General features: G+C 38.8%; 1 protein-coding gene across 5 annotated transcripts in view; it reads right to left on the reverse strand.

The window, feature by feature from the left end:
* LOC136444737 (transportin-1-like) overlaps positions 1 to 25,655 on the reverse strand; it is a 30,213-nt gene extending 4,558 nt beyond the window's left edge. The window contains exons 1-25 of one of the 5 annotated variants that reach the window (XM_066442446.1): positions 25,506 to 25,655; positions 25,216 to 25,291; positions 16,547 to 16,663; positions 15,927 to 16,066; positions 15,164 to 15,297; positions 14,180 to 14,261; positions 13,226 to 13,348; positions 12,809 to 12,927; positions 11,940 to 12,000; positions 10,714 to 10,809; positions 9,900 to 9,957; positions 9,502 to 9,654; positions 8,903 to 9,128; positions 8,499 to 8,595; positions 8,118 to 8,192; positions 7,832 to 7,918; positions 7,046 to 7,153; positions 6,241 to 6,399; positions 5,708 to 5,795; positions 5,017 to 5,115; positions 3,865 to 3,960; positions 2,548 to 2,623; positions 1,047 to 1,146; positions 847 to 921; positions 413 to 542 (exon numbers count right to left, since the gene is read on the reverse strand). In XM_066442446.1, the coding sequence (XP_066298543.1) occupies positions 435 to 542; positions 847 to 921; positions 1,047 to 1,146; positions 2,548 to 2,623; positions 3,865 to 3,960; positions 5,017 to 5,115; positions 5,708 to 5,795; positions 6,241 to 6,399; positions 7,046 to 7,153; positions 7,832 to 7,918; positions 8,118 to 8,192; positions 8,499 to 8,595; positions 8,903 to 9,128; positions 9,502 to 9,654; positions 9,900 to 9,957; positions 10,714 to 10,809; positions 11,940 to 12,000; positions 12,809 to 12,927; positions 13,226 to 13,348; positions 14,180 to 14,261; positions 15,164 to 15,297; positions 15,927 to 16,066; positions 16,547 to 16,663; positions 25,216 to 25,291; positions 25,506 to 25,604 (2,652 nt within the window). In that variant the 5' untranslated portion in view covers positions 25,605 to 25,655 and the 3' untranslated portion in view covers positions 413 to 434. Of the gene's footprint in view, positions 1 to 410; positions 543 to 846; positions 922 to 1,046; positions 1,147 to 2,547; positions 2,624 to 3,864; positions 3,961 to 5,016; positions 5,179 to 5,707; positions 5,796 to 6,240; positions 6,400 to 7,012; positions 7,154 to 7,831; positions 7,919 to 8,117; positions 8,193 to 8,498; positions 8,596 to 8,902; positions 9,129 to 9,501; positions 9,655 to 9,899; positions 9,958 to 10,713; positions 10,810 to 11,939; positions 12,001 to 12,808; positions 12,928 to 13,225; positions 13,349 to 14,179; positions 14,262 to 15,163; positions 15,298 to 15,926; positions 16,067 to 16,546; positions 16,664 to 25,215; positions 25,292 to 25,505 lie in introns of those variants that run through there. The other 4 variants (XM_066442443.1, XM_066442445.1, XM_066442441.1 and 1 more) reach the window with 4 other exon arrangements.
* Positions 25,656 to 26,055: the final 400 nt, after the last annotated feature.

The raw sequence follows: 26,055 nt of genomic DNA on the forward strand, positions 1-26,055 counted from the left end.
CTCCAACTTTAAATTTTTTTGTCCCACTCATTGTTTGGGTTCCGCGTGTTGTCAATTTTCGTTGTTAAAACTGTCATTTTAAGCGTACGATTTTCATCAATTTCATGTCATGAAGTTCAGATTTTTTTAACGGAAGTTCGGATTTTTTAGGGACCGGCAGGGTGAAGTTTTACCCCATACCAACAAGCAAATTTTCTGTCCTGGGACAGAGGGATGGGTCCTGGAGACAGCCCTGTTATAAATTAAACATTCTTAAGTTTTACATGTGGAAAGTAATCAAGTACAGTTCAAAACCCTATGAAAAATAAATGGCTTACATGTGACGAGAAAGGCACAGGAAATCTACAGTGCATTGGCACACAGCACCCTTGTTCCCCTCTTTAAGAACAGCTTTAAAGGCTTTAACCCTGACCTTGTTCAGCTGCTCGTGACTCCTATACTCCGTACTGGGTGGACAGCCTCTCCTTCAGGGGCAGAGGGAACTGATCTGAGAAGCGCCGCCAGTTCTCCTCACCAACCTGGTTCTTGAACCCGTGCAAGATCTGTCCAACAGAGTTACACCGTATAAGGAACAACGCAAAACACAATACCACAAGAGTAACAGGATTTGTTAATTCAAACTTTACTGGTTCAACTAAAACCATGGCATCAAAATGCTTTCGTCAATGTTTGGGGCTCATTAGAGCACATCATTTGCATTGATTACAGGATAAATTAGAGGCAATGTGGTCACATCTTTGGATACGTATGTACAAATTGTAGATGTTGCTAGGGAGCAACAGATGCACAGGAACATTAAAAAAAAGACAAAATCAGAAAGGAATCAAGTTCTTTTTTTCTACATACCCGGAAGAACATTTCTTTCAGGTCTTCTTTTGGATTTACCCAGGAGGCAACTGCATCACAGAAGAAGATGAAATCCTGGAACAAAATTAAAGATATTAGTTGGTACATTTCTTTAAAAAGATATAAGTTGGTATGTTAAAAAAGACAAAATATGAAACCTTTTATTTGCAGCCAACCATTGAGAATTGAATGTTTCTGACCTGCACTACCCCACCAGGGTTGACATGGATCATACTACAGATTCCACGGAATGCTGAATCCTTCTCCTCGTTGTCCCGAATGTTCCGCAGTGACGTACACCTAGAACGTCAACCAATTAAAACAAGGCTAACACTTTCAAACATCACAACCGTGCATCAACAACACCACAACAGTTAGATGTTTCAAAGTTACAACTGCAGTAAACGAAGCAAATAACAGTAATTTACATATTTAACAAGAGCGCAATGTTGGCACTGCCTCTATGCCTTCTTGCCTCTCACGATAGAAAGAATAAGCATGTTGGCTGTTTTGTTTTGAGGAGTGAAGACCACACATATCGTTGAAGTCATAAAATATGAAAGGAAAAATTCAAATGTCAACTTTCACAAACAAAATTGGATTTCTCATGGCTCTACCACAGTTGCAGCAAAAACCAACTTAAAACTACTTAAAACCAGAAGTAAACAAAACAATACTTCTATCTCCCCATACACTTTCACCATCCCATTTTTGTAAGGATGGCTCTCGTTTTGTTTTATTAAAAGGGAGAAATTTGGAAGAAAAATGAACAAAACAAAAACACAGTCATATACCCGTGTTACTTTTTCCTTCCATAACTTTTGAATAACATGCTTGTACTAGAAGCTACTGTGGCATAATATCTCTTTATACGTTTTCTTTAGAGAGTATAGAATGACACAGCCAACATTAGGAATGTTACCAAAACATGTCATTCCAGTGTTAAAAGCACAGAGGCAGTATAAGATGAACAGACCATAGAAATTTATGTCAAGGTGGAGTCATGCACCACCGTGTTTGTGAAGTACATACTTCACACAGATATCACATGCAATAGGAAATAGGATATCAGCTTTGACAGAGGCAAGCAACATGCAAAACATGTTAGTAAAGAGAACTAGTTACACAACTGCAGATAGATGAAAATAGTGTCGACTTGTATAAAGATCAAAGTACATCAGGGTTCGCAACACCTGCAGAGACATGCGTTTTCAACATTTCTTTACAGTAAGTTTTAAAAATCCTATTTGAACCGACATTTTGAGACAAATTCTTTTGGAAAATCATTTCTGAAACTACATAAAAACCAAACAACATCTAATCCAAAGCATAAAACACATGGATGCGGTTACATGTAGAGAGATTTTAAGGATGCATTGACGTCAATTTGCCATGTTGTTTTAAGAGCCACTCTTATATGCAAATAAGGACAATTTTGAGTCACAAGTATGCAAATTAGGCTTCAGCAAGATTCCTAAAACATGCACTGAATGTGACAGTGCAACATCAAAAGATCTACAAACACAAAACATTTGATGGCAGGAGTATGGGTGCAAAGCCTTTCTAGAGAATAAATGAACTTTTTTATTTTCACAAGTGAAGTATTCCGAGTCTTTCTCTCGAATTCTACGAGGCTCACGAACCCTGACAGTGTGTGTAAGTGTGAAATGATCGAGAAATGATAAGGAAACATATACACACCACGGTCTTATAAACTGCTGTAACATAGGGGCCACTTCTTGCGGACATACGTAACCAAGACGGCCAATTGTTATGGCTAGTATGGTAACACATCAAACCACGGCCACAATGTGCAAATCATGGGAGAAATCAAGAGAGAAAAATCAACATAAATAAGGAACTCAAACATCATCATAAATGCCTTAATTCACAGTATAACTACTAAAGTTTTACTGGTCAATAGGTACATGTATATATTCATATGCTCAGTGTTAGAGATTTGAGCACAGACAGCATAGGATTGGAAAATTACCTCACTGATATACATACTATAAGCTACAATTTTGTTTTTTCCATACATTTGTAAATGGTGCAAGGTTTGATAGCAGTTCATGTTTGCAAAATACACTCATAATTTTGTACCATCCTAACCATCCATGTAATGAAGGAAAGATAAAGACTTGCTGTCAGAATGTGAAATTTGAAATACTTTTCTGTATCGTCTGGTTTCATTAGGTCCAAATGTAGGAAAGCAAAAGTATGATTATTGTAATTTCATCATTTATCTCTACTAGGCCCACTAGAATATTTAACAATACATGTACTACAAACTTCTCTCAAATTGTTTTGATGTAGGTTTTACGCTTGTCTATCAAACTTTATTGTCTCTGTAAACATTTTTCCACCCCTTTTAAAGCTTTTGGTGCTACCAAAACTGAACATGTCACTTGCACCATGTACTACCAGTAAAGACATATACACATACAACAGGAACTATGTCTTCTACATGTTTTCAAGAAACACCTACTTTAAACTACAATACAATACCTATGCTCAAGACTAAGGCTATAGAACTGTGCACACATACAAGACTAAGAACAAGGCATTTTTTAAGTATGTGAAACAATGACTTTTTCATCCGATTCCTTTGCCAGAGATTTCCATACACTTTGTGTAACATAGCTGTTTTAGAGCTGACATGTTTTGTTTTGCCAAATACTAAAAACAAACTGCCATTATCAAACGTGCACAGAAAGCTCTGGATGCCTTCTTTTTACACAGTAACACAAAGATAATACAAAATACAGTGCAGATATCATACACTACATACAGTGGTAACTACAAGAACACAATTCACGTATATTTACATATATAGCAAGGCTAGAAACACAATCATTTGTAGGAACAAAACAGTTTGATAGAAAAGACCATTTCATAAGCACATCTTTGAAAGATTACCAATACATCAGCCAATATAGGTTCTTGTTTCCATTGCTGACAACAATACTCTTCCCCTTTGGGTTAATAACTCACATAGAGAGAAGCATACCACCTTACCTGTGTTTTCTAGCAAGGTCTTGGGTGTGCCTGGACGGTTGATTATATCAACTAATTGGCTCAATACTAATGCAACATATGGTTGCATATCCGCACCTAAACAGAGAAAACATATGTTAGGACTGGTAGGGAAATATTGAAAGCACAAGAAAACTAGTTAGTCAAAACTTTAAAATTGGAAACATGAATCACACTTGTTTTGTTGATAACAATATGTTACACTATCTTTCACTTCGTTGTTCTAGTATAACATAAATGAATTATTAATAATAATTCATCTGAAGTCACACAAATCATACAAAATAAGACCACACGACCGAGAGTTGGATACCTACATGTCTGCTTTTACCTTAGAAATGAAAATACATGTCATTGGATAATAACCAAAATTTGATACAAATCTTATAGATCAGTTCATATCTACATTTAAAAATCCTAATTTGGTAACTTGGTAGTTGAATTAACCATTGACTACCCATGGTTGCTTTCTTTTTTCTAAATTGCAAATCACAAGAACTAAGGTTGTCTTGTAGCGGGGATAAGTAACAAAAGAAAAAAACATTAGCATTAGAAATGGGTCTAATAAATATACAACTTTTGCCAATCCCCTTGCAAACTACCAAAAGGACACGAAGAAAGCATTACGAGTTAAGCACCTCTGAGTTAAGCTCAATGGCTTGTATATAAACAAGTTTCATTTCAGGATTACTAAATACAACTATCCTATCACATTGAATGGCCCATTTTTCAAGAAGAACAGTTTCTGTAATTTAGTACCTCACTGTACATGTCTACAAGAGGACAACGATTGTGTTTGTTCCATGCAGTAAAAAACATGACAGAAATGTTCTCTGTTTCATGAGGCAACAAAAACAACAAAAATGTGCAAGGTAAGTTACTCAAGCAACTGGATAAATTTTGGAAACATCCTTTTTATGGACGTTTCAGACAGCATCCGGTGACTAAACGAGGACCTGGAGTTATCAGATTTTAAAGCATAACTCTGAATTGATATGTTAATAAAGTGTAGTCAACCGTTTGCATAACTGCTCCTTCCCAACATTTCTCCAGTTGCTTGAGTAACTGTTACCTTGCGTATCTTATTACCTAGATATCTAACTTTCATTGACGTATAACAGAAAATGTACTCACCCATCTGTATGGAGATCTCTCCGATAGCCCAGGTGGCATTATTGCACACAGATATGAACTCAGGGTTAAGGTTTGCTCCCAGGATGGGCATGAAATCGGCTGCAAAAGGAAGCAAGACGAACTCTGGATTCAGGTTTGCTCCAAGGATGGGCATGTAATCAGCTGCAACAAGACACAAACAAGCTCAGACCAAACCACAGGTAGGCCAGCCGAGGCGAGTTGATTGACGCGGGGACAAGAAACGCCTGTCCGTCAACTCGGCTCAGCCGTCCTACCCTGAAAGATGTCACCACAGATGCACAGAACGAGGACTACGGCATGCTTCGGTCAAGCCAACGTCGCTATACCGGTCACGTGCTGGCCGGGCATGCACAGTCGGCGCCTCACAGGCAGCGAGCGGGTGCAACCGTGGCACGGACCACGACAGCGCATGCAACAAGGAGCTCTGGATAGAGGAGAGGTCAGGAGGAGGGAGAGGAACAGGTCACTCAGGTGCAGGGGTGTCCGTAAGGCTTGTCCACCAGTAACTTTTATACTACGTAAATTTGTCAGATTTCGTACTAGGTAAGTTTCCAGTCAGGTTTTTGCTACATTGTTCAACCGAATAACAAAACATTGGACCAAGAATTAACTGGATGGACAACTGTATGAAAAAAGACATCCCTGCATTTGTACCTTCTGAGTTTCTTACCAATACAGGGCTTGACATGCTGGAAACAGGCTTTTGTTAGGTCCCCGAGCAGGGCAAAGGAACTCTGTCGAACTTCTGGCATTTTGTCCTACATGAAGACAAGAGGAAAAAGGTACATGTCTGTAAAGGGAACATTCTTCATTGTTACATTACATTGGGAAAACCTATGTATGGTTCACTATTCAAACGAGAGAACATTGCTGACAAACTGACCAAACAAAACACTACCAAAGTTTTCCATTTTTTTAAATTACATACATGTAAATCTAGCATGGTATTGGCAGCTTTGTTACGATAGGTTTGCTGATACTCCAACTCGAGTGTATTTAAGGGGGCCCACTTTTAGACAGATTAGCCGTAGAGGCTTGGTGGATGTCACTCCACTGCCAGGAAATGTCGTATAATTGCCTTTCCAAAGGGCACAACATTAGGCCTTGGTGAACATCGAACCCGGGACCTATAGGTTCTGAGTCCAACGCTCTAACCGATGCATCACACCGACGCCACAGTTTTAACATCCAGGGACCACCCACCTGCATACACTGGAACAGTAGAGACAGGATGTTGCTACTGCTGACGAGGGGTTCTATCTGCTCGTTCAGCCCTTCTGCCAGCCCACTCAGCAGGTCCAGAGCCACTATCATGAAGTCCTTATCCGGCGGCTCAAACTGGTCTGGCTGGGACAAGGCAGCCTGGGGACAATAACAAACACATCGGTACCAGGACTCCCAACCGTGTTTCTGTCCATCCAGAATTGAGCTTCCAAGCGATTTTGTATGTTCTTATCACAAAGATTCCATTATGATATTTTCAATTTATGACAAAAAACTTTGCAAGATTTTGCATGAATTCTTTAGGCTAGAGGCCATTAGATATTTCAGTTTTTCTTAAACTGGGAAACAAACAAAGCTGCGCATGCAGTTTTTACTCATAAGTTACCATTTATAACATTGGCCATGACATTTTGGAGATACCAAATGAAAATACTCCATCTTGCCTACTCTTGACAGTTGCTGTACTAAATAACAACCGTTACTTCTTTCTCACTTAGTCCAATATTTTTCTACCGAATGTTATTGTACCCTTACAATGAACAACAAACACCCTTAAAGATTCATTTTCAAATCCTCCCCTTAAAAGTCATTAGTCTTACAAATGTAATTATTCTAAGGAATTTAAGATTAACACATTCTATCTTTTACTGCATTTGACTACTATTTTCTTCCTACCTTAAAAACATGTTTTGCGTTAAATCTATGTCGCTGAATTCTTGCAAATGAAGGAACAGTATGTTGTTCAATTTACCATCTTTGAATCTGGGCTGGGTTGAATACCCACCATACTTTGCTGGAGGTTTTGCTGTACCAGATTGACACAACGTTGGTAGACTGGCTCGGAGTATGGCAGGAACCCAGACTGTAGGGCCGTGGCTACCGATGACAGACACTGTGCACAGGAAGATAAAAATCCTTCGGTCAAGGAAGATGTATAGGGAAGTCCCTGTAGCTCAACTGGTAGCAGTCTCACAGTTGAGGTACTGGTTAAAAACTGTTTGGGAGACCCCGGATCAATCCTAGGAAGGGCATCTCGGTTGGCCAATGGGGTTGCACCCGTTGTTTGGAAGGGATGTAAAATACACGTCCAGTATTCAAGGAGGTGCCTCAAGCACATTAAAAGGGGAAGGACAACCCCTCCCTGTAAAAATATACCCTACTAATGAAAACAGTAAGGAAACTTGCTGCCCCATCTGCCACTAGGTGCTACAACTTACAAGGTGAACAACAAGGAAGAGCAATATCCTCATGATGAGTGACTCCTTACTTAACATTTGGAGTGACTAGCAATTTTACAACATTTTGACACTAAAAGAACTTCCACATCTCTAAAAATTGTGGAAGTTTGACCCAAATATTTATATAACTATAAGGGAATTTAACACTGAAGATTTAAAAAAAAAATTCATCATCAATGGTAATGCTTGACGAAATACTGTGACGAGTTTGACATAGTACATGTGACATCTAGCAGTTCACACAGGTACTGTAACATGTGCATTACCCAGACAGACCAACAATATATACAGTGTAGTTACAAGTTAGTTATGAAATCTACAGCACGCCTTACCTCCAACAAAGGGAAAAGGTCTTTGTCTTCATCTCTCAATGAGTTCCATTTGGCAATTAGTGGTGGCATGAGCATATTGATGTATTCCTGCAAGAAAGAGATATCATCAAAAGGATTCATGTGCATGTGTGTGAATAAAATAGATTTTCTAAAATTTCTCCAGTCTGAAAATGAAACAAGACAAAAAGCAGGACAAAACACAACAAGAGTCACAGAAATTATAATGCATAGAAATATGGGCACATTTCTTGGCACTTGGCTAAGAAAGGTTAAGTCGAGGACCTACCGCTTTGTTTAGGTGGTTTCCGACAGAGTCTGCCAAGGTTCCGATGGCATCATACAGAATGAGCAGGTTTTTGTGCTGAAAAAAGACAAGAGAAAGTACTTGACATTCATCTTAAACCACAAGGTTTGATCACGACAGTCAATACAACTGACACTGGAAGATACTTAAAATTGTGACTCACAACATTTTTTCATGCACACCACACACACCATATTTTTACATGAACTGAAATTGTTAGGAGAATCAAAAAAAGACCACAATTCTTAAAGTTCACCACAGGGCCAACCAGTTAATTGTAAAAATTGTAGACTGAATAAACAACATATTATTTTCAACTTAACATCTTTATGAATATCAAAAATACACATGGCACCAACCTACCTGATACTTATTGAAGGCATACACCAGTGTCTCCAATATGTACCCCAGGTAGGGAACCAGTTCTGTACATGCTTCCTCCTCCAATGTCGCAAATGCACTACAGTACAGGGATAGAGAATGTACAGTTAGTTCATGAAGTCTCTACTCAAATCATGTTTTATTTATCATACAAAATTCAACTGGCAGGGCCAGAACCAAAGACACCAAGAGTTTTGTGCCCCACAAACTAAAAAACCTTGACTTGTGGCTTTCCACTTGGAAAACTGTCCCTAACCTTATCATATTCAGTATTTACCTATTAGTTTGGCTGACTAACATCATTCTTTTCCCAGTGAGAGCAGAAGGCGCCATGCTAGCTAATAACCTGCTGATAGTTCAATGTGTCTGGTGTGCTGGGAACTGACCTGCAAGCTGCCTCCTGTACTCTTTTGTTGGTATCCAGGACTCTCTTCAACAGTTCCGTCATGAGTGGCTTCAGGTAGAGCTCGTGTTGCTGCTGGACGATCCAGTGGGCGTAGCGGCTTAGCGTCCAGCACGTGATGGAGCGAACGAGCGCCTTCTTCTCCGACAGCGACTTTATCAAGAACGGCACCAAATCTGGCAAGTGCTGTACCATACCGTTCATGCAACCTGGGAAATGAGACACTCAAGAAGTTAGGACCATTTCAGGGTGTCTTGTTTATCGATACAAATAGATCTTGTTTATCGATACAAAATCATATCCAGTTGCTTGAGTAACTGTTATTTGGCGTATCGTCTAACCTTCATCGACAAATGTACATTGTAGTTGAGGGAGGGTCTAAGGTCTTCAGGACAGTCAGAGTAACACCATTATCTGATTGTGGTATTAACCAGTAATTTCAAAAACATTCTAAGACTTCCTAATCAAGATGGGAACAAAACAAATACAAAATGTCAGCACACGTGGCATGGTGGCACTAAGCTGTTTCAGGGCCTTCAAAAAACTCCTACACAAGGACAAGTTGTGACAAGACATACTAACCTTCAGCGATGGCACCCAGCACCAGAATTCCGGACTCCTTGGCCTCCCAGTCTGGGTGGAACAGGGTCTCCTTCAGGATCGGTAACAAGTTTGGCAACAGGTCGTCCCGAAACACGTTGGCTAACACGTCGAGCGCAGCCGCGGAACACTTTCCTGGGAGACACAAAACATAAGGATAAGCATCCGTAGCCTGGTAATGTGGCTTTGTGTTGGCATAACAGTAAAGGTGTTAGGCCCAGAACCCAGAGGTCCTGGGTTCGAATCCCATATGTCACCGATGTTATGCCCTTGGAAAAGGCACTTTAAACGACTTCCCTCACACAACCCAGATGTAAAATTGAGTATCCGACTTGGTAAAAGGTAGATGTTACAACTTGCCAGGCATACATCGTACTTACTTAAGTTCCAGTCAGATAAAGCTTCATCATCATCTAGGTCATCACTGTCCTGTCCATCCTGTTAAAAAAGCACAACATGTTATGGAGTGAAGGAAGTAATGGTTACCAAGCATTTAGTTTATACTTCAATACATATTATGAACAGTTTCTACACACACACGGAGATTGGTTAGTGGGTAAGCCTACAAGATTGTAATTGAACTGTTGACAAGATTTGGATTGGTGTCTACAAATGTCTTTGGGTTTTAAATCATTGCTTTGGAGGTTTCTGCTTTCAGGGTTACTTTTAAAGCAACCTGAGTTTTTCTGGCTGTAGTTACAAAACAAAATCAGCTACATACTGTAAATAACGAAATATTCACAGTGGTTGTATGTTCTTGGTTTTCTTCATAACTCAGCACACTGCAAACAAATGCACTGTTCCTGCATCAATACAGTTGTTTTCACTCCTCCTTGCAATTAAGTCCTCACAAACTTAAGATGAATTTACAGTATGTACTATGCCCACAGAGGGATGTCCCTATAGCTCAACTGGTAGCAGTCTGAACGTTCAGCTCTTAATTCCAATTAGTTGCTAACTGGGAGACCCTGGTTCAATCCTGGGCAGGACATCTCAGTTGGGGCTGCACCAGTCTTTTGGAAGGGATGTAAAATGGGGGTCAAGTATTCGAGGAGGTGCCTCGAGCTTGTTAAAGGACAAGCGCTAGCAACCCCTACATGTAAAAATATACCGTTACAGAAACAGCAAGGAAACATGCTGTCCTAGGTGCCACAGGGCACTATGAGGGCATGAACGAATAAACATGCCACAGACCTGTTCCTCGGAGGGGGTGTGAGTCTTGGCTTTGTGGAAGCGGGGACGGATGTCTTCCTCTCTGTCTGGGATTTGTTCGTCCTCCTCGACATCGCCCTGGCAACCGTTTGAGAGACACAATTATTACAGGAACATACGCATCGTCCGTATGGTAGAGATAATACTTGCCGATATTCATATCCCTAGTCTATAGTCTACAGTTACTGCTAAACCTGGCCCCACATAGCTGCACAGGAATAGTCAAGTCAAGTCAAGTCAAAGTTTATTGCACAACGATTGTTACAGGTACAATGTAAGGCAAAATAAAATACTACTGGCTACTAATATGAACTAAAATTATAATGAATCATAATGTTTCAGTCTTTACATACATACCTTTTTCATCATCTTTAGTTAGAATCATTTCATGAACATTACATTATTACCGGTATATCACAACACTTCCCTTGCTGCCACATATGACAAGAACATATTACCTTGAAAGCACATTCTATCTTCTCAATCTAAATCTGACACTTGGAGAACCCCACAGATTAAGGTGGTAGGTAAGCAGAGGTAAACAGGCCATCAGAACAAATCACAAGCACTTGTAACTTGTCCACATTTACACATAAGCAAACACAAGTTGTCTCTGCTTAGGTAGTATTTCAACTGACCTCAACACTCAACAGCAAATCAGCATACAATTTTTTTTCTGATTATACCAAATTTAATGTGTTATCAGATACTGAATGCCAAATGTTGAATCTTTGCCATGATACATGATGTGCTCTCATACTGCTACATGGAGAAATGAGCATACATGTATCAATGTCACATGTATGTATCTTAATCATAGCCAAAAGAGAAATAAGAAAAATTCAATTGTATGCTAGAAAGTGACTTTTGGAAATGTACAGTTTGGAACAGTAATAAACTGACAAAACTGCAAGTGAGGAAAAAGCTTGATGGTAAGAAATGTTTGAAATGCATCTTTCGAAAAATAATATTTCAAAACATTTCTTCAGAATATGAAGACAAGTTAATTCTGGAAATGTGAATTTATGATCTTCTTTTTGCTTAGTAAGGTGTATCTTTGAAGATACTATACCATATGTACCAAAATACAATTAACATGTAAAAGATGCTGCAAATATATCACCTGAATGAACCGAGGAAGATAGGGGAAACAAGGTTGTACATAATGCTATTCTAAAGTAAAGAACAGATGAAAATCAAGATATTACCTTCAGCAAAATGATGTCAATTTCCGAATACCGTGTATTATTGACTAGAACAGGAATAACTCTGTGAAAAAAGTACCAAAAGACCATAAAAAAGGTTAACAACAATATAATATATCCAACACAAATTGTGCCGCAGATGTCTCGGTAAGCAAATACCCAGAATGTACGCTGTGAAACTTTAAAATCAAATGTTGCGGTATAATCTAGTTTCAAGAAATCTCAGAAGATGTACAAAGAAGTACAAGATATGCTACAAACTTGGTATGAATATGATGAGAATCAGAAACTAGGTAAAAGTAAACTGCATTGTTCAACTTTATGAAGGATGAAGGAAACATTATGAAACCGCCCGGGGAAAAGAAAGTCGACCCTCTCCGAATAGTTGAAGAATTTGACAAGTGTGTTTGGTCTGATTAGACATAAAAAATTGCCTAAATAGTCATTAATGGTAGAGGTCATTACGATTAAGAAAAACCTGTGAATGCCCAACAGAATATTGCTTAAATGACAAAATGCTGTACTTTCGCTGTCAGGTATGAAAGAAATGGAATTTCAGATACTGTCTAAACGTCTGACCGTTTACAAAACTTATCCAGTTGCTTTTAGTAACTTTTTTATTGAGCAGGATTTCAGATGCTTGGTTCCAAATTTGCAATTAGGCCGTAACATGTTTGTATTCTAATGTATCATTTCCTGTCTTCATTGCAGGCTTGTAAAATCTAAGAAATCTAATTTGTAACCAGTTTCAATCTGTTTAAATGTTTTTCCTTCTATCCTTCAGAAGAAGTTGATTATGAGATGCGTCTGGCTGCACGGATGCGTGCCCTACTCCGCTGAGAGAACACCAGCAGGCGTTCGGGGTAGTTTACCTGTCCAGATACCCGGAGAGGACCTCCTTACAGATCGGCTGCTCTGCCAGGGTGAGCCAGAACTCACACGCCTCCAGGGCCACTGTCTCGTCACCGTCCTGGGTCCGCAGCAGCATGTACTGAAAAGGAAATGTCACAGATCAAGGTCAATCTTGTATTTCATGTGATATGCAACCATTTTTGGTGGTAGAATTGAGGTGTTCAAAAATGCGATTTTCCCAGAACTATCATAGAGTTGAACTCATTACCATCCATCAGGTACTGGAGGAGCATCCTTATTAGATGGCTTTAAATAATGCTAACAGTTAGATGTGCACTACTAGCTGATGAAAAAGTGTCATGCTTCGTCCACAATCTAAGGTTGCCCGCTTTACCTTACCCTTTTTTACACCTTTTATCAAAGAAAGACCAACTCACCTCCACGATGTTGTGCATGTGGGGGATTAACCTGTCCATGCGCACTTCCTGCAGCATGACCAGGGCGCGGCACACGTTCTTCCTCACCTCCGGGTCCTCGTCGTTCGCCAGGGCAAACAGGTTCTGTGGACGAACAAGGGCAGCCAGGTTATTAGCTAGCAAGGTGTAAGGGTGTTTTCTGGACGCCCTTTACTAAGAAAAAGAAATTAGACGTCCTCCATTTGCAGGGGACACCCAGAGGACACCTGTTTCCCTGGTAATTACGTACACATATACTTGTGTTCCACGCACACACACACACACACAGGGACTGTTCTTTTTTCCTCGTACCAGACACTGGGACAGCATTAAAATTGATTGACATGCACAATTACCAGGTAACTGTTAATCCATAGAGCCCAATGGGGAAGTCTGGTCCCCCCCAATTTTTGGAGGACGCCCTCCCTGTCTATAAAAACTGACTAAATGGCTGAGGGCAGGTGAAGGTAGTAGAGATCAATCAATAGCTTCCAAACATAATACATCAATAGATATTGTTATGGATACAAAAAGGTCTCTAATAGACACATTAGTGAAACAGTAATCAAAGATGGCTGACTTCGTCTCCTTTGTTTGTCTTTATGTCATTGTCTGTTGAGAGAATTTTGTATTACATTTTTTTTCAAACAAAAGCCCAACACAAGAAGTGTCACCCATGTTCTAGTAGACTCTTCCATTGACCCCACACATGACCTGTGTACAGCTGTACTGCCAGTACTCCCATAAATTAATTATTGCTAAGGGATTGCTTCTGGCCCCTGACCCTTAATCTAACTTGTGAACCTTATCTCATTATGGAAGGTGCCTACAATTTGAAAAAATATATATGTGAGAGAAGAAATACAACACAGACACACTGGTCAAATGCGATACTTCTCTCTCTAGGGGAAAGTAATGAATGAATGAAGCTCTTACCTCAATAAAAACGTCAATGTGTACCATCAGTGCTTGGGTTCTGCTAATGATGAACTGGTTTACACAAGCTATTGCATGGGACCTGGAGGATAACATGATATATAATATATTATACCATTCCAGGGCGCAAAATGACTTTCACAAGTATCAACACACTCACTTGCTTATCCTTCAGTCATGTGAATACACTTGCGAAAGCAAAATTAAATTTTCAGTCACTTGTGCCTATATTCAAGTCTGTACGAGTTGCTTATTGACATAATTGTCATAGATTTGCCACTGAAAAAATTGTGTTTTTTTATTGTTTGATAACCAGGCTGCATAACAATGGGTCAACTTCTTCTCTGAAAACTGTACCTAACAAAACAAAAAATGTTAATACACAGCTCATACCGACTTGAATATATGCACAAGTGTGAACAGGCCCTTATGTAGTGACAAGGTTTACTCTACCCAGGGCTCGAAATTCATCTTTGGGAATAGGTGCACTGGTGCACCCAACTCAAAAAATTAGGTGCACAGAAAGAATATTGGGTGCACCACATAAGATAAAGTTGAACGTTCTTCAGAACATAATTACAAAGTTTAACGCTGCTGCCTTTCTTAAGAACTTCAATCTGTAATTCTATAGCTAACTTTAAAATTTCAAACAAATAATACATTAAATAAAGTACAGCAAAAGGTTATCATGCTGTTTTTTATACTTACATTTCAAGAATATTCTGTATACTAGTGTACAATAGTACCTTAACCCTATAGGCTACAAAAATATCTAGGTGCACCAGTGCACCCACAGTCAAAAATCAGGTGCACATCTCCAATTTTGGGTGCACTGGGTGCACATGCACCCTCTATTTCGAGCCCTGCTACCTTTATCTTTACTTTGTCCAAAAAGCTCAATATAAGTTCTACGAAAATTGAAATGTAAATCTTTTTAATGCGTGAAAATCCAATGCCATGTTTCATGTTAAATTGCAGTGTTACCTGATTTTGGCGCTAGTGTGTTTGAAGTACTGTAGGAACTTGGGGATCATGGTGTTGAGGGGTCGGTTCAGGGCATCACAGTCGAGCAGCTCAGCTGAATCCTCACACACCTTCTGCAACGCTCCAAATGCACCCTGTAACATACAATAATCAAGTCAACTTAAATCTTAAAAAGCTACGTCAATATGCATTTCTTAGCAACCCTGCTGCTTGGCCAACTGGACCAAAATTAAGGGATCCATGGGCCGGGGTTCCATACTAGTGTCGGCCCTTCCACGAACGTGTGGTAAGGGATTGCGTTCACCATTTCGGATGGTGACATAAAGCTAGTGGCCCCGTGTATGACGGATGGCAAACCTCTGCACGTAAAAGAACACACTTATCGAGAAAAGTAGGAGTGACCCGGTGTGTTTGGCTGAACATGCGAGCCGCAGCAAAGCCAAATTTCATTTATTTACTTCATTGCACTACTAGCCAATGAAAAATCGTCATGCTTTGTCCTCCGACAACAAAGGTTGTACTATTTTATTTATACAAAAATATCCTGTATACTGTACGATTACTTACAAGGCAGGTAACCATATACAAATATTCTAGGGGCACCCACAGTCCATAATTAGGTGCACAGATCCAATTTTGGATCACAAAAGCGTACATGCACCGAGTATTTTGACTTGCACCGAGTAAGTCTTTTTTAGAACCATTAAGTCCTGACATGCACCGAGTAAGTCTTTTTTAGAACCATGAAGTCCCTGTCCCTTACCTCACAGATGTTGTAGTCATTGGAGTCCAGTAAGGAGCAGAGGTGCGGCAGGAGCTCCGGCCAGTTCTGCAGCTCGCCCTTCGACGCTATCGTGGTGATCAGGATCCCTATCGTGGCACGGATCAGCGGAGACGGGTCGCCTGCAGACAAATGGAATTAAGTGAATTGGAAGGTTGTCACTCTACATTTGGGGTCATTCCAACATCTGTCCTCCCGCCCACTGAAAAATTTATTTTCAGTGGGAATATATCTATAATCAATGTTTACCAATACTGTTTTGTCAGATACGCTATTCAAAATGGCTTTACCTATGCAAGAACGGATCCCACTGGCCTGTTACCTTCATCAAAACATAAAAAAATAGAAATACAACATGACAACATAAAAATGAAACCATTTCATGGACACAGCCAGTCCCTGAGTCTTATTAGTCCAGTCACTTCTTATTGCCATTCTTTCATTGATTGAAGGGCTAATTGTGATACACAGTCCGTCCAACCGCTTATTCTGATTGCAATTCTCTCATTGGTTGAACTGCCAATTGTGATGGACAGTCAGGATTGGTCTATTGCCAAATAGTAGTACATTTTTGTTAAATACAACCTGTTCAAAGAACTTACCGATGTTGGCGAGACATTCCTTCTTCACAAAGTCGGTGACTTGAGCGGGAAAGTTGGTGTAGTGTGCCTTCACGTTGTTCTTAAGGATCAGCCCACTCAGGGAACGGGTGGGCTCATCTGAAAACAAATCATTATCAATCGTAAATTAAGGATTAGCCTTTCTATTTCTATTATCTTTAAACAAGATGTGCTTTGATGATACGTGGCAACTATTAACAACCCTAGTTGTCCCTGACACAGGGAGGTTTAAGAAAAAAAGATTGGTGTAATGAAACAATAAACACTATCAGTAAAATATCTATCTTACATACAGTGCAACCACTATTCACCTGAATAAGACACATTGTACATATAAATGTAGCCTAACCTTACATACTACGCACAAGAGGGCATAGTATAATGCTCAGTACTAAAATGCACATGCTTGGTTGAGAAAATTACTTATTACTTTATCACTTATTTTTTCAACAGTCTAATGGAGGTGTGGGTACTGTCAAAGATAGCAGGAATATAACATTCGAAAGCATTTGAAAGCTGAGATTTGTTAAAGTACACATAAAAAATTCCCATCTTATGGCTTAAAGTAGACAGATGATTGGAAAAGTTCATCCTAGTAATTGTAGTACATTTCTGTACATTGCTGTGGTACATAAGCTTTAACTTGACGGACAAAAATTGGTGTGTAAAGATATGAAAATGTCAAAATTTGAATAAAATGGCAGAAATTTGCACACGATAACAGGGAAAATTATTCTTTGTAGGATCTTTCTGTCAATGGGAATTGGGATGACAGAAAAGAATCTCAAGCTGGCTAGAGTTCTGCTTTGAAGGAATACATCATGCACGCCTAATAATGCTTGACTGGCCTGCAGTGATAAACCGATTCCCATTGACAATCAAAATAAGCAGTTAAACGAAAGAGTGACTACATATCCTTCAGTTCTTTCCTGCATTTGCACGTTTTGACAGAGGTATAAGAGCAAGAGTTGCTACCATATTTGTGTGTGGTTTCATAAGGTTTGTTTACTACATGGAGATCAAATATTGCCGAAGAATTTTGATTGAAGTGTAACTCTATTGGCAGGATGTTATGGTTAGTGTAACTGGAAAGACTGTAATAAGTGTAAACAAGAGTTAGACATTGGTAGCAATGACAGACTTTTACTTTATTTGGTTAGATCTAGACGTAGATAATATTTTTGAAAAGACAATCTTGCTAATTACATAACACAAATGAAGTGGAATGGTGCATGCAGCTAAATTACCTGATCTATATTGGCTCATTTGACATTGAAATATATGACCTTGTCTTTCATGAATTCTATGGATGCAATATTCATGAAATATGCATCAACTTTAATTTAAATACATGTATTTAGTGACACTTTGACAGGACCACTTCTTCGTGTAACCTTATCAGCTAGTAATTACCCATAGCATGTAATTCTTTTGCTCAGCAAATCAATCACCATTATCAAACCAACCAGTATAACAAACACAAAAAGTATACCAATTATATATAAGATTTCATTTTCACAGTAAAGTATTGACACTAAATATTACCCAGAAAAAAATATAGCTAAACTATTAGTACAAAACATAGATCCAGACAGGAGATTATAAGAAATGGTCTGGTCAAAAGAGTGCGGTCACATCCTAGTAGCAGACAAAAGGCCACCATGGACTTTGATTCTATACAGTATACACACATAGAAACTAAACAATGAAGGATTTCCAACAATTTAAGGCATAATAACATGCCTGGGATGGTCAAGACCTTTTCAGAAACGAATGTTACTGAATAACTGTCTGTCTGAAAGTGCAAATTTAAAAAAAAATATCAATTTCTATAAAAGGTCCATGACTATCAACATTTAGCTTTCTGTTAGCTTTCTGTTATAAATCAATTACATATCTTTTTCAATTCTATCGTTACAAAGTAACAATACAAGTATTCATGAAAACTACACTTTGAATAGCATTACCGACTATTCTTAATCACTTTAGCTTAAGTGAGTGCACTAAAGAAAATAATACAGTCGTCGGACTCGTCAAAACAAAAATGACAAAAATGAGAAAACCGTGGTTAGTTTATATTATAATAAGCAATGATTGAGGATGCTCTCAAAATCATTCACCCTTCCTACCCTTATACTTTGTAGTACCTCCAGGGCATACATACATGTAATCTGATAGAACATGATAGTTCCTTTTCAAAAATCCATATTCCAACAGTGCTCCCTCCAGGCTAGGTTCATCCTCATAGATTTCTACCTTCTATAGGTACGTGATCCTAATTCAAATTTCCATGGCCTAAATTACTACCGGTAATAACAGAAACTAACGTAATTCAATTTCACACAACATTATGAAGAAACTGTAACAGCAATTTGTAATTATATTGTTCCTCCCATTGGTAATAAATTCCCTCCAGAATTTTCTGTGAAGATTTTTGTTCTTCGAGTAATTCGACGCTTGGCACGAGACTGGAATATTCATGGCATTCGAGCTTCATAGGCGATATACCAAACTATCTATCACTCCTAAAATGCAGCCCAGAAAATTGGGAGAGCGTGCATAGTGATAAGCATATCAGTAAGACAATGGGAATACGGGCCTAATAAAATATTAAACACCTAGTCTTCATTTTTCAACAAATCTTACAGCAGTACTGGTGCATTATCTTTTTAATTTTTCTCAAATTTCGGTATATTTGAGATTTTGAAATTTACAATCTGCTGCTACTTTCAAAACAGGATTCTGCTAGGGTTAAAAATGGGTAATTTTGTTCTGTTTCTAATGAATCTGTAAGAGGAAAGTGTTACAGTAAAAGCCTATTTAGAGGCACAGATTTAAAGGCTGAGATAATTTGCATGCTTTAATTGCAGTGTGTCCCAGCTATACTAACACCCACATCACAACACATTATAGCATCTACAGTTAAGTGGGTACAGGGAAACTTAATGCATTTTCCTAGCAGATAGGCAGGCACATTCATTATCACAAAATCTGGGATCACAGGGGTCAACATGATCAATGTCCTTTTACCCTAGACTGGCTGTGGAAATTTGACCTGTCTACCCAACCTAGGCAACTAGATTAGGCCTGGGAAGAAGTAACCTTCAGATTCAGCCATTATGTATGCATGACCAGTGGTTATCTTCACTGAAGCATCTCTCTAGATGGGTTATATATGCAGCGTTCGAAATACCCGTCTGCAATCTGCAAATTGCATAAAGATTTTCAAGATTGCAGAAGAAAAATTAAACAATCTGCAATTTTGCATAAGAAAAAAATCAGACTCGGGATTCAATGGCTCTCAATTCAGGAGATTATTTAGACTTTAATACTAGTACTAAGCAAACTAGCAGCGTTTCGGTGCGTTCCGACTGCCTGGTGCTACTTGAGGTCAGTTTTTTCGGGGGGTTTCGACACTTTCCGTGATAACTTCGGGGACGAATCATGTGAGAAAATGTCAAATTCGTGCATTTCCGTCAACCCTCGCTAATCTCCGCGGTCACGATCTCGGGGTCGGCAAAAGTCGGGAAAACAATTCCCGGATGTTTCTAGCGTAAACAACCATGTCGCAAGCATGCGATTTCTTCAGAATCAAAGCCCGAACTCGGGGCATGGGCGCGATGACAGAAGGAACGAAACGGTGGCCACTACATTAGCCCGTGGTCCTTGAAGCCCAGATGGCAGCGATGAAGTTGAGAACCACTCGGATAGATATTGAGCACCACCTTGTGTGGAAAAGGCGGAACATTTTCTCCTGTGCCGACACAGTGGGGAGGGGGGCATCCACGTGAAAAACTAACATCACCGGGCCGTCTCTGGAGTCTCCCCAAATGTCCGAAGTCGGAGTCCGATGTTTGAAACCGATAGCAATGTTTCAGATTTATCCAAAAAACTACACAGAGGCCAAGGTTTGCGTAGAGGCGTTTTATTTGGAATTTTACATTTTTTTCTCGGTTTTTGTCATGTTTTCTGTGGGCTGTGGCTGTGTCACAGGTCGTGCGATCTTATTTATTAATTATGATACGAATCAGAACACGTATTTCTCGCAAGGATATAATGCCCTTGTCCTCCTTATCAGGCAGGCTGTTGAATTTGTTTTTAATTTTGATACACATACTGAAATGATCAAACGAATATTTGATTTGATTGATATTGAATAAATATACTTTTTGCTGTTGCAATTTTTGCTATTAATTTGAATATTTTTCACACACATGCATGTTATTCCTCTTAAAAACTTTGTTAGTGATAATCAAAGATAGAGTGAGAGAATAAAGAATTACAGCAATGTTGCAAACATAAGATATAATGTAAGTAAGTAGGCATTATTAAGTTGTGAAGGCTGTAGTATGGAGGCATGTGTATTTGCAGAAAATATTTTCAAATTGCAGAAAAAAATTTTGACATTCTGCAATATTGCAGAACACTGAAAAAAAGTATTTCTACCACTGTATATGGTTGCATTTTGGGTGGTAACAGTATATTTTGAAAAATACTGGTTGTCTACTGGAAGTGAATTCTTAATGTCCCTGAAAGACATTATCATTTAGATGAATACAACACACATAGAGCCTGGTGCTTATTATACAGCAAATTGATACATTAGATATGAAATATGATTACAAACAATCAGGCTTTTAGGCAGAGAGGCGTCAGGGCGTCATCTGGACGCGCTGTTCTGAAAATAATAGAAATTGGACGCCCTACTTTTAGGCAAGACGCCCTCAAGACGCCCGTTTATTTTCGCTATTTTCGCCCCGTTTTTTCCCCGGTAACTTAGCTGAATGCGATGAAAATTCGCCGATTCAGCCACTTCGTCGCTTCGATCGTCCGCCATGTTTCTTTTCCGATGAAGTCTCGCGAAACCACGCGTAGATTACATCTCGCGAAAGGCGAAACTTGCATCGCATTGGCCAATTTTCAGTGACGCAATGTGCCCGGGCGCTGTTATTGGTGGAATATAGTGGACGTCCCTTTACCCTTGCGCGGGAAAAAGTGAAGGTAAGCTTGGAACTTTTCCCGTTGTTTACAAAGGTGACAGAAAGTCCGATAAACTATAGGGGTATTTTGAAGGCATTTCGGATGTTTTTGTGGCTTCTTTGGTGGCAATAACTGTCGGTAAATCGGCGGAAAAACAGCTACAAAAACGCCGGCACCGTGCAACTGGCGATAACTGTAGTGGGGAGGGGGGCGCACATGCCGATAACATAGCGGAACAGGGGTCAAAATTTGTATGATTCCTTTGTACTTTCAAAAGATCGATAAATGGATGTTTTTGTGCAGAGATGTTTACTTCATTCCCACTATATACATATTTACAGTTGACGCTAATAAGGTTTCATTGAAATAATAACTTTTTAAAACTTTTTTTTTCTTCTTTTTTTTCTTCTTTTTTCTTTCAGAGAGAAGAGTATCTCCTGGCCCCCAGGCGCTTGTAGTTTTTGAGATTAAAGTAGCTTAAAGATTAACTTGTTTTACTGTACTATCATAGCAGTAACTCTCACAGGTAACTTTTCTTGTTTCACTTGCAGTAAAGAAAGTGTATTCTCAGGTCAACATGTGCTAAGTATTCTTAAAGTAAACTTTTCTTGTAGCAGTAAAGTAAAGTAAAGTAAAGAAAAGTATTTTGTCAGGTATTCTTACAGTGAACTTTCAATGTTGCAGTAGGTGCATGCTCAGGTCAACATGTTCTTAGTATTCCTAAAGTAAACTTTTCTTGTAGCAGTAAAGTAAAGTAAAGAAAAGTGTTTTGTGCATGCTCAAGTCAACATGTTCTTAGTATTCCTAAAGTAAACTTTTCTTGTTGCAGTAAAGAAAAGTGTTTGGTCAGGTCTACATGTTCTAAGTATTCTTGAATACCACAGTTCTTATTGCAGTTAGGTAAAGAAAAGTGTTTGGTCAGGTCAAAATGTTTTAAGTTTTCTTACAGTGAACTTTAAATGTTGCAGTAAAGAAAGTGCATGCTCAGGTCAACATGTTCTAAGTATTCTTTCTTAAATTAATTTTTCTTGTAGTCAAGTTGTAGAAGTAAATATATGCTCAGGTCAACATGTCACAAGTTTAAGGTAAACTTGAGTAACAAATTAAAGAAGGTTAACCTGGCTGAATTTTTCCTTTCTTCACATTTTTAGTTGGTCTTCCACATCCAATCTCAACCCCTGCAATGTGCACATGCCTCCCTCCCTCCAGCCTTACTATACATACAAAAATGATGTTCTACCTAAGGAATATACTAGGCTGTATTCCACAAAATTTGCCCCTCAAAATGCAGGAAATAGCGTTTGAGAGCATCATTATTTCAAAATTTTGCGGGGGGGAATGGACCCCCCTAAGAAACTCGCGCCTTCGGCGCTCGCGCTTTACATTTGCAATCACAACAACTTTGGACTCCCTCTTTTTTATTTCTAGCTAAAAGCCTGCAAACAATACAGTAATGACTAGCGGGGTAGCTCTAACGGTTCAAGAACCAAGCTGTCCAAGATAAATTGGCACAATTACCTAAAACACACAAGTGAAAAATCATATTTTTAGTGATTTGCAGGAGACATTTCATATCCCATGCAAAAATTACTTTCCAGTCAGATATAATAAGATACTATATAATCATGTAGGCAAACAAAAATGATTCCTTGTCAAATCAAAGCAGGTTACTAAAAAAACATGTTTTTTGACAAGAATCAAAATGATGGAAACAAAGATGTCTTTTCTTTACATGGAGAAAATTTACAAGGATATAGCTGTTGATAATAAAAATGTCTGCAATGCATTATTACAAGTTTGTTGCATGGAAGAACAATGATTTATCACCATTCAAAGACTGACACCAAGAAAATGTCCTGGTACATCATCATGTGCAGCATTTAAGTGTAAATATTTGAAGGGCCTTAAATCTAAAACATGTACATGCATATATCATATTATAAATTTCTTTGTCTTTAGTTTAAAACATAACTCATCCATTTTGCATAAAATAGCATAAAAATAAATGGATAAAAATGTCTATATATTTCCTCTTAATCAAGGTTTTAGTCTGCTAAAAGGTGTTCAAACTCCCAATATTTTATATTCTTAAAATTTATAGTCCTCATCTTCACTGCAAACGACAGAAGACATATAAGTTATTGCATCAGTATCATCTTGTACAATAATTTGAATTAATATCCTTAAAACCTTCTGCATAGACTAGAAAGAATTATAACAATATAAGAGACAAGATAATTTTTTGGTTGTTAATTGGAACCTGACACCTGGGCCTCTGCCATCAAGCCACCACATCTATGTGCAAGCACGTCTAACAATAAACTAGATAGTGTGTGTATCTGTATTCGGTATTGTATGTATAGTCAGTGTTACCACCTTCGGTGTATCAAACCTGGCAACTCAATGCAAATTCAGACACTTAAAGCCAAACAGGTAACAGTAGAGGCAGCCTGCAGGGTAATTTTCTGTTTTTCAATGGAAGATAGCCTGATGCAAATTTTGCTGGCGGTTTGAAGGTCACAGAATGTAACATCTTTTTCACTAGGCGCCTCAAGGGAAAGGATTACACACATGATGTACAATACAGCAGTCCCCTTAGGATATGCAAAACTAAATGAATATTACCAAATCATCATATCATTAAAGATACAAATTGATACACAGTGATTTTCATAAGTGGCTATACCAGGACGTGTAGGGAGAAACATCATCGAATATTCTATATCAAAAATACAAACATGTCAAAACAAAAGATGGAAAAGGAGGAAGAAGGAGTTGTGAAGTCTACAGTTATCAATTATGAATGCGAGCTGAACAACAAAAGACTTGCCATGGGAAATCAACTATTTTTCAGGAATTCATGTTGAGCACTTTTTTCCCATGTGATACTTTTGGAAAAAACTACTTATGCTACCTACTGATAATGATTGTAAACGTAATGACGATGACGGGAAATTAAATAGACAAAATATTATGTTAACGGCAAACAGGTGTCCTTAGTTAACCTGTCAAAATCATTACAAATGGGCCCTGGGGGATCTTATAATCTGAAATCTTACAAATCTCTATTTCACATTAACAGTATCCTGATGATCACGAGTTAGAATCTTTTTATCCTTCTAGTCTGGGGTAGAGGGATAATACATGCATAAACGACGAGTCTTTTAAAAAGTAATTACCAGAGACAATAGGAAAGCTTTTAATTACATTTCCTTGAAGCCATGTTTGCAAATTACCGACAAAAATTCAAATTCTCATTGTGCTGCATGCTACATTTTTGAGGATTGAACCAATCTGTTTCCACAATGATAGAGTTTACCCAATTTTTTAATGCAACAAAATCAAAGATATTCCACAAAATTTACATACTAATTTATCATACCGAGGGGACCGGTGCACGGTGGGTAAGATGTGCGTGCGGTGTGCATGGAAAACGAAAGTGAGAGGGACGCCAAAGAAAAATTGAACATAAAACCTCAAACTATATTTCTAAAAATTCTACCCAGGAATCATCTGATGCAAAATTCTGTCATCTTCATATCCCTTGATATTTTTCTGACATGATTTTACTGTGGATTCAAAAGAGAGGATTTGAAGCATCGTGGTTTGACACAAAATATCGGTGTTTCGAACGTGGATGTCAAACGTTTGATCCAGCGAACGAACGTTACCTTCAGTTTTCAGCTTCGTCAGCACGTAGATCAGGTAGTTATTGAAGTCTGGATACTGGTTTAACGATTCTAGTTTCTGAAACAATGGTTAAGGATGGATTTCTGACCAAACATTTTCATGCAAACGCGGTGGAACCGCGAAAATCTCGACATATCTGGCGTTCTACACAAGGTGCAGCACCGCCTTTGGCGCACCAGAGAGATCACATGTCTCATGCGCTCTGGTCTGACACCACGGACACGCATCTAAACGAACGGCTGGGGACACATCGATGGTGTCTAAAGGATACTTGTTGTACGGCACGCTGTGTCTCCGTATCTGGGGACTGAGACTCCTTGAGAAGCTGTAGAATCTGTTGAAGACCCGCCGGGTCAGGCTGCCACTCCATTTTGACTGATTCCGGCTTCTTTCCTCCAAGGATCGAGAAGTGCGCGCACTGCGCCTGCGCACCACGGCTGGATGGTCTCACCATGCTGTTTGTGTTTACCACATTACCCAATAGCCCAAGTTTGTCCAGCTGCTAAAATCGCGTTTTTGAAGTGAAAATATATTAATTTGATCTTGGAAGTGAACTTTTTAATTCATTTTCCTCTTTATTTAACGATTAGCAAATATTCCTGCCTCTTTTAATCTTTGTAATCAAATCTAACTCCTCCATGGCCTCTGAGGATGCAGCTGCTAACTTACAGGTATCAATACCACTTATCACTGTTGGCAACATGATATCCCAGGATAGGAAATAAAATATGATTTTTAGTGGTGTGGATAAAAGCCATGTACATTTATACATATCTCCATCTAAAACTTTATGTCCCAGAGAAACACCATAGATAATAAAA

The sequence above is a fragment of the Branchiostoma lanceolatum genome, chromosome 11 (genome assembly GCF_035083965.1).
Source record: "Branchiostoma lanceolatum isolate klBraLanc5 chromosome 11, klBraLanc5.hap2, whole genome shotgun sequence".
NCBI lineage: Eukaryota > Metazoa > Chordata > Leptocardii > Amphioxiformes > Branchiostomatidae > Branchiostoma > Branchiostoma lanceolatum.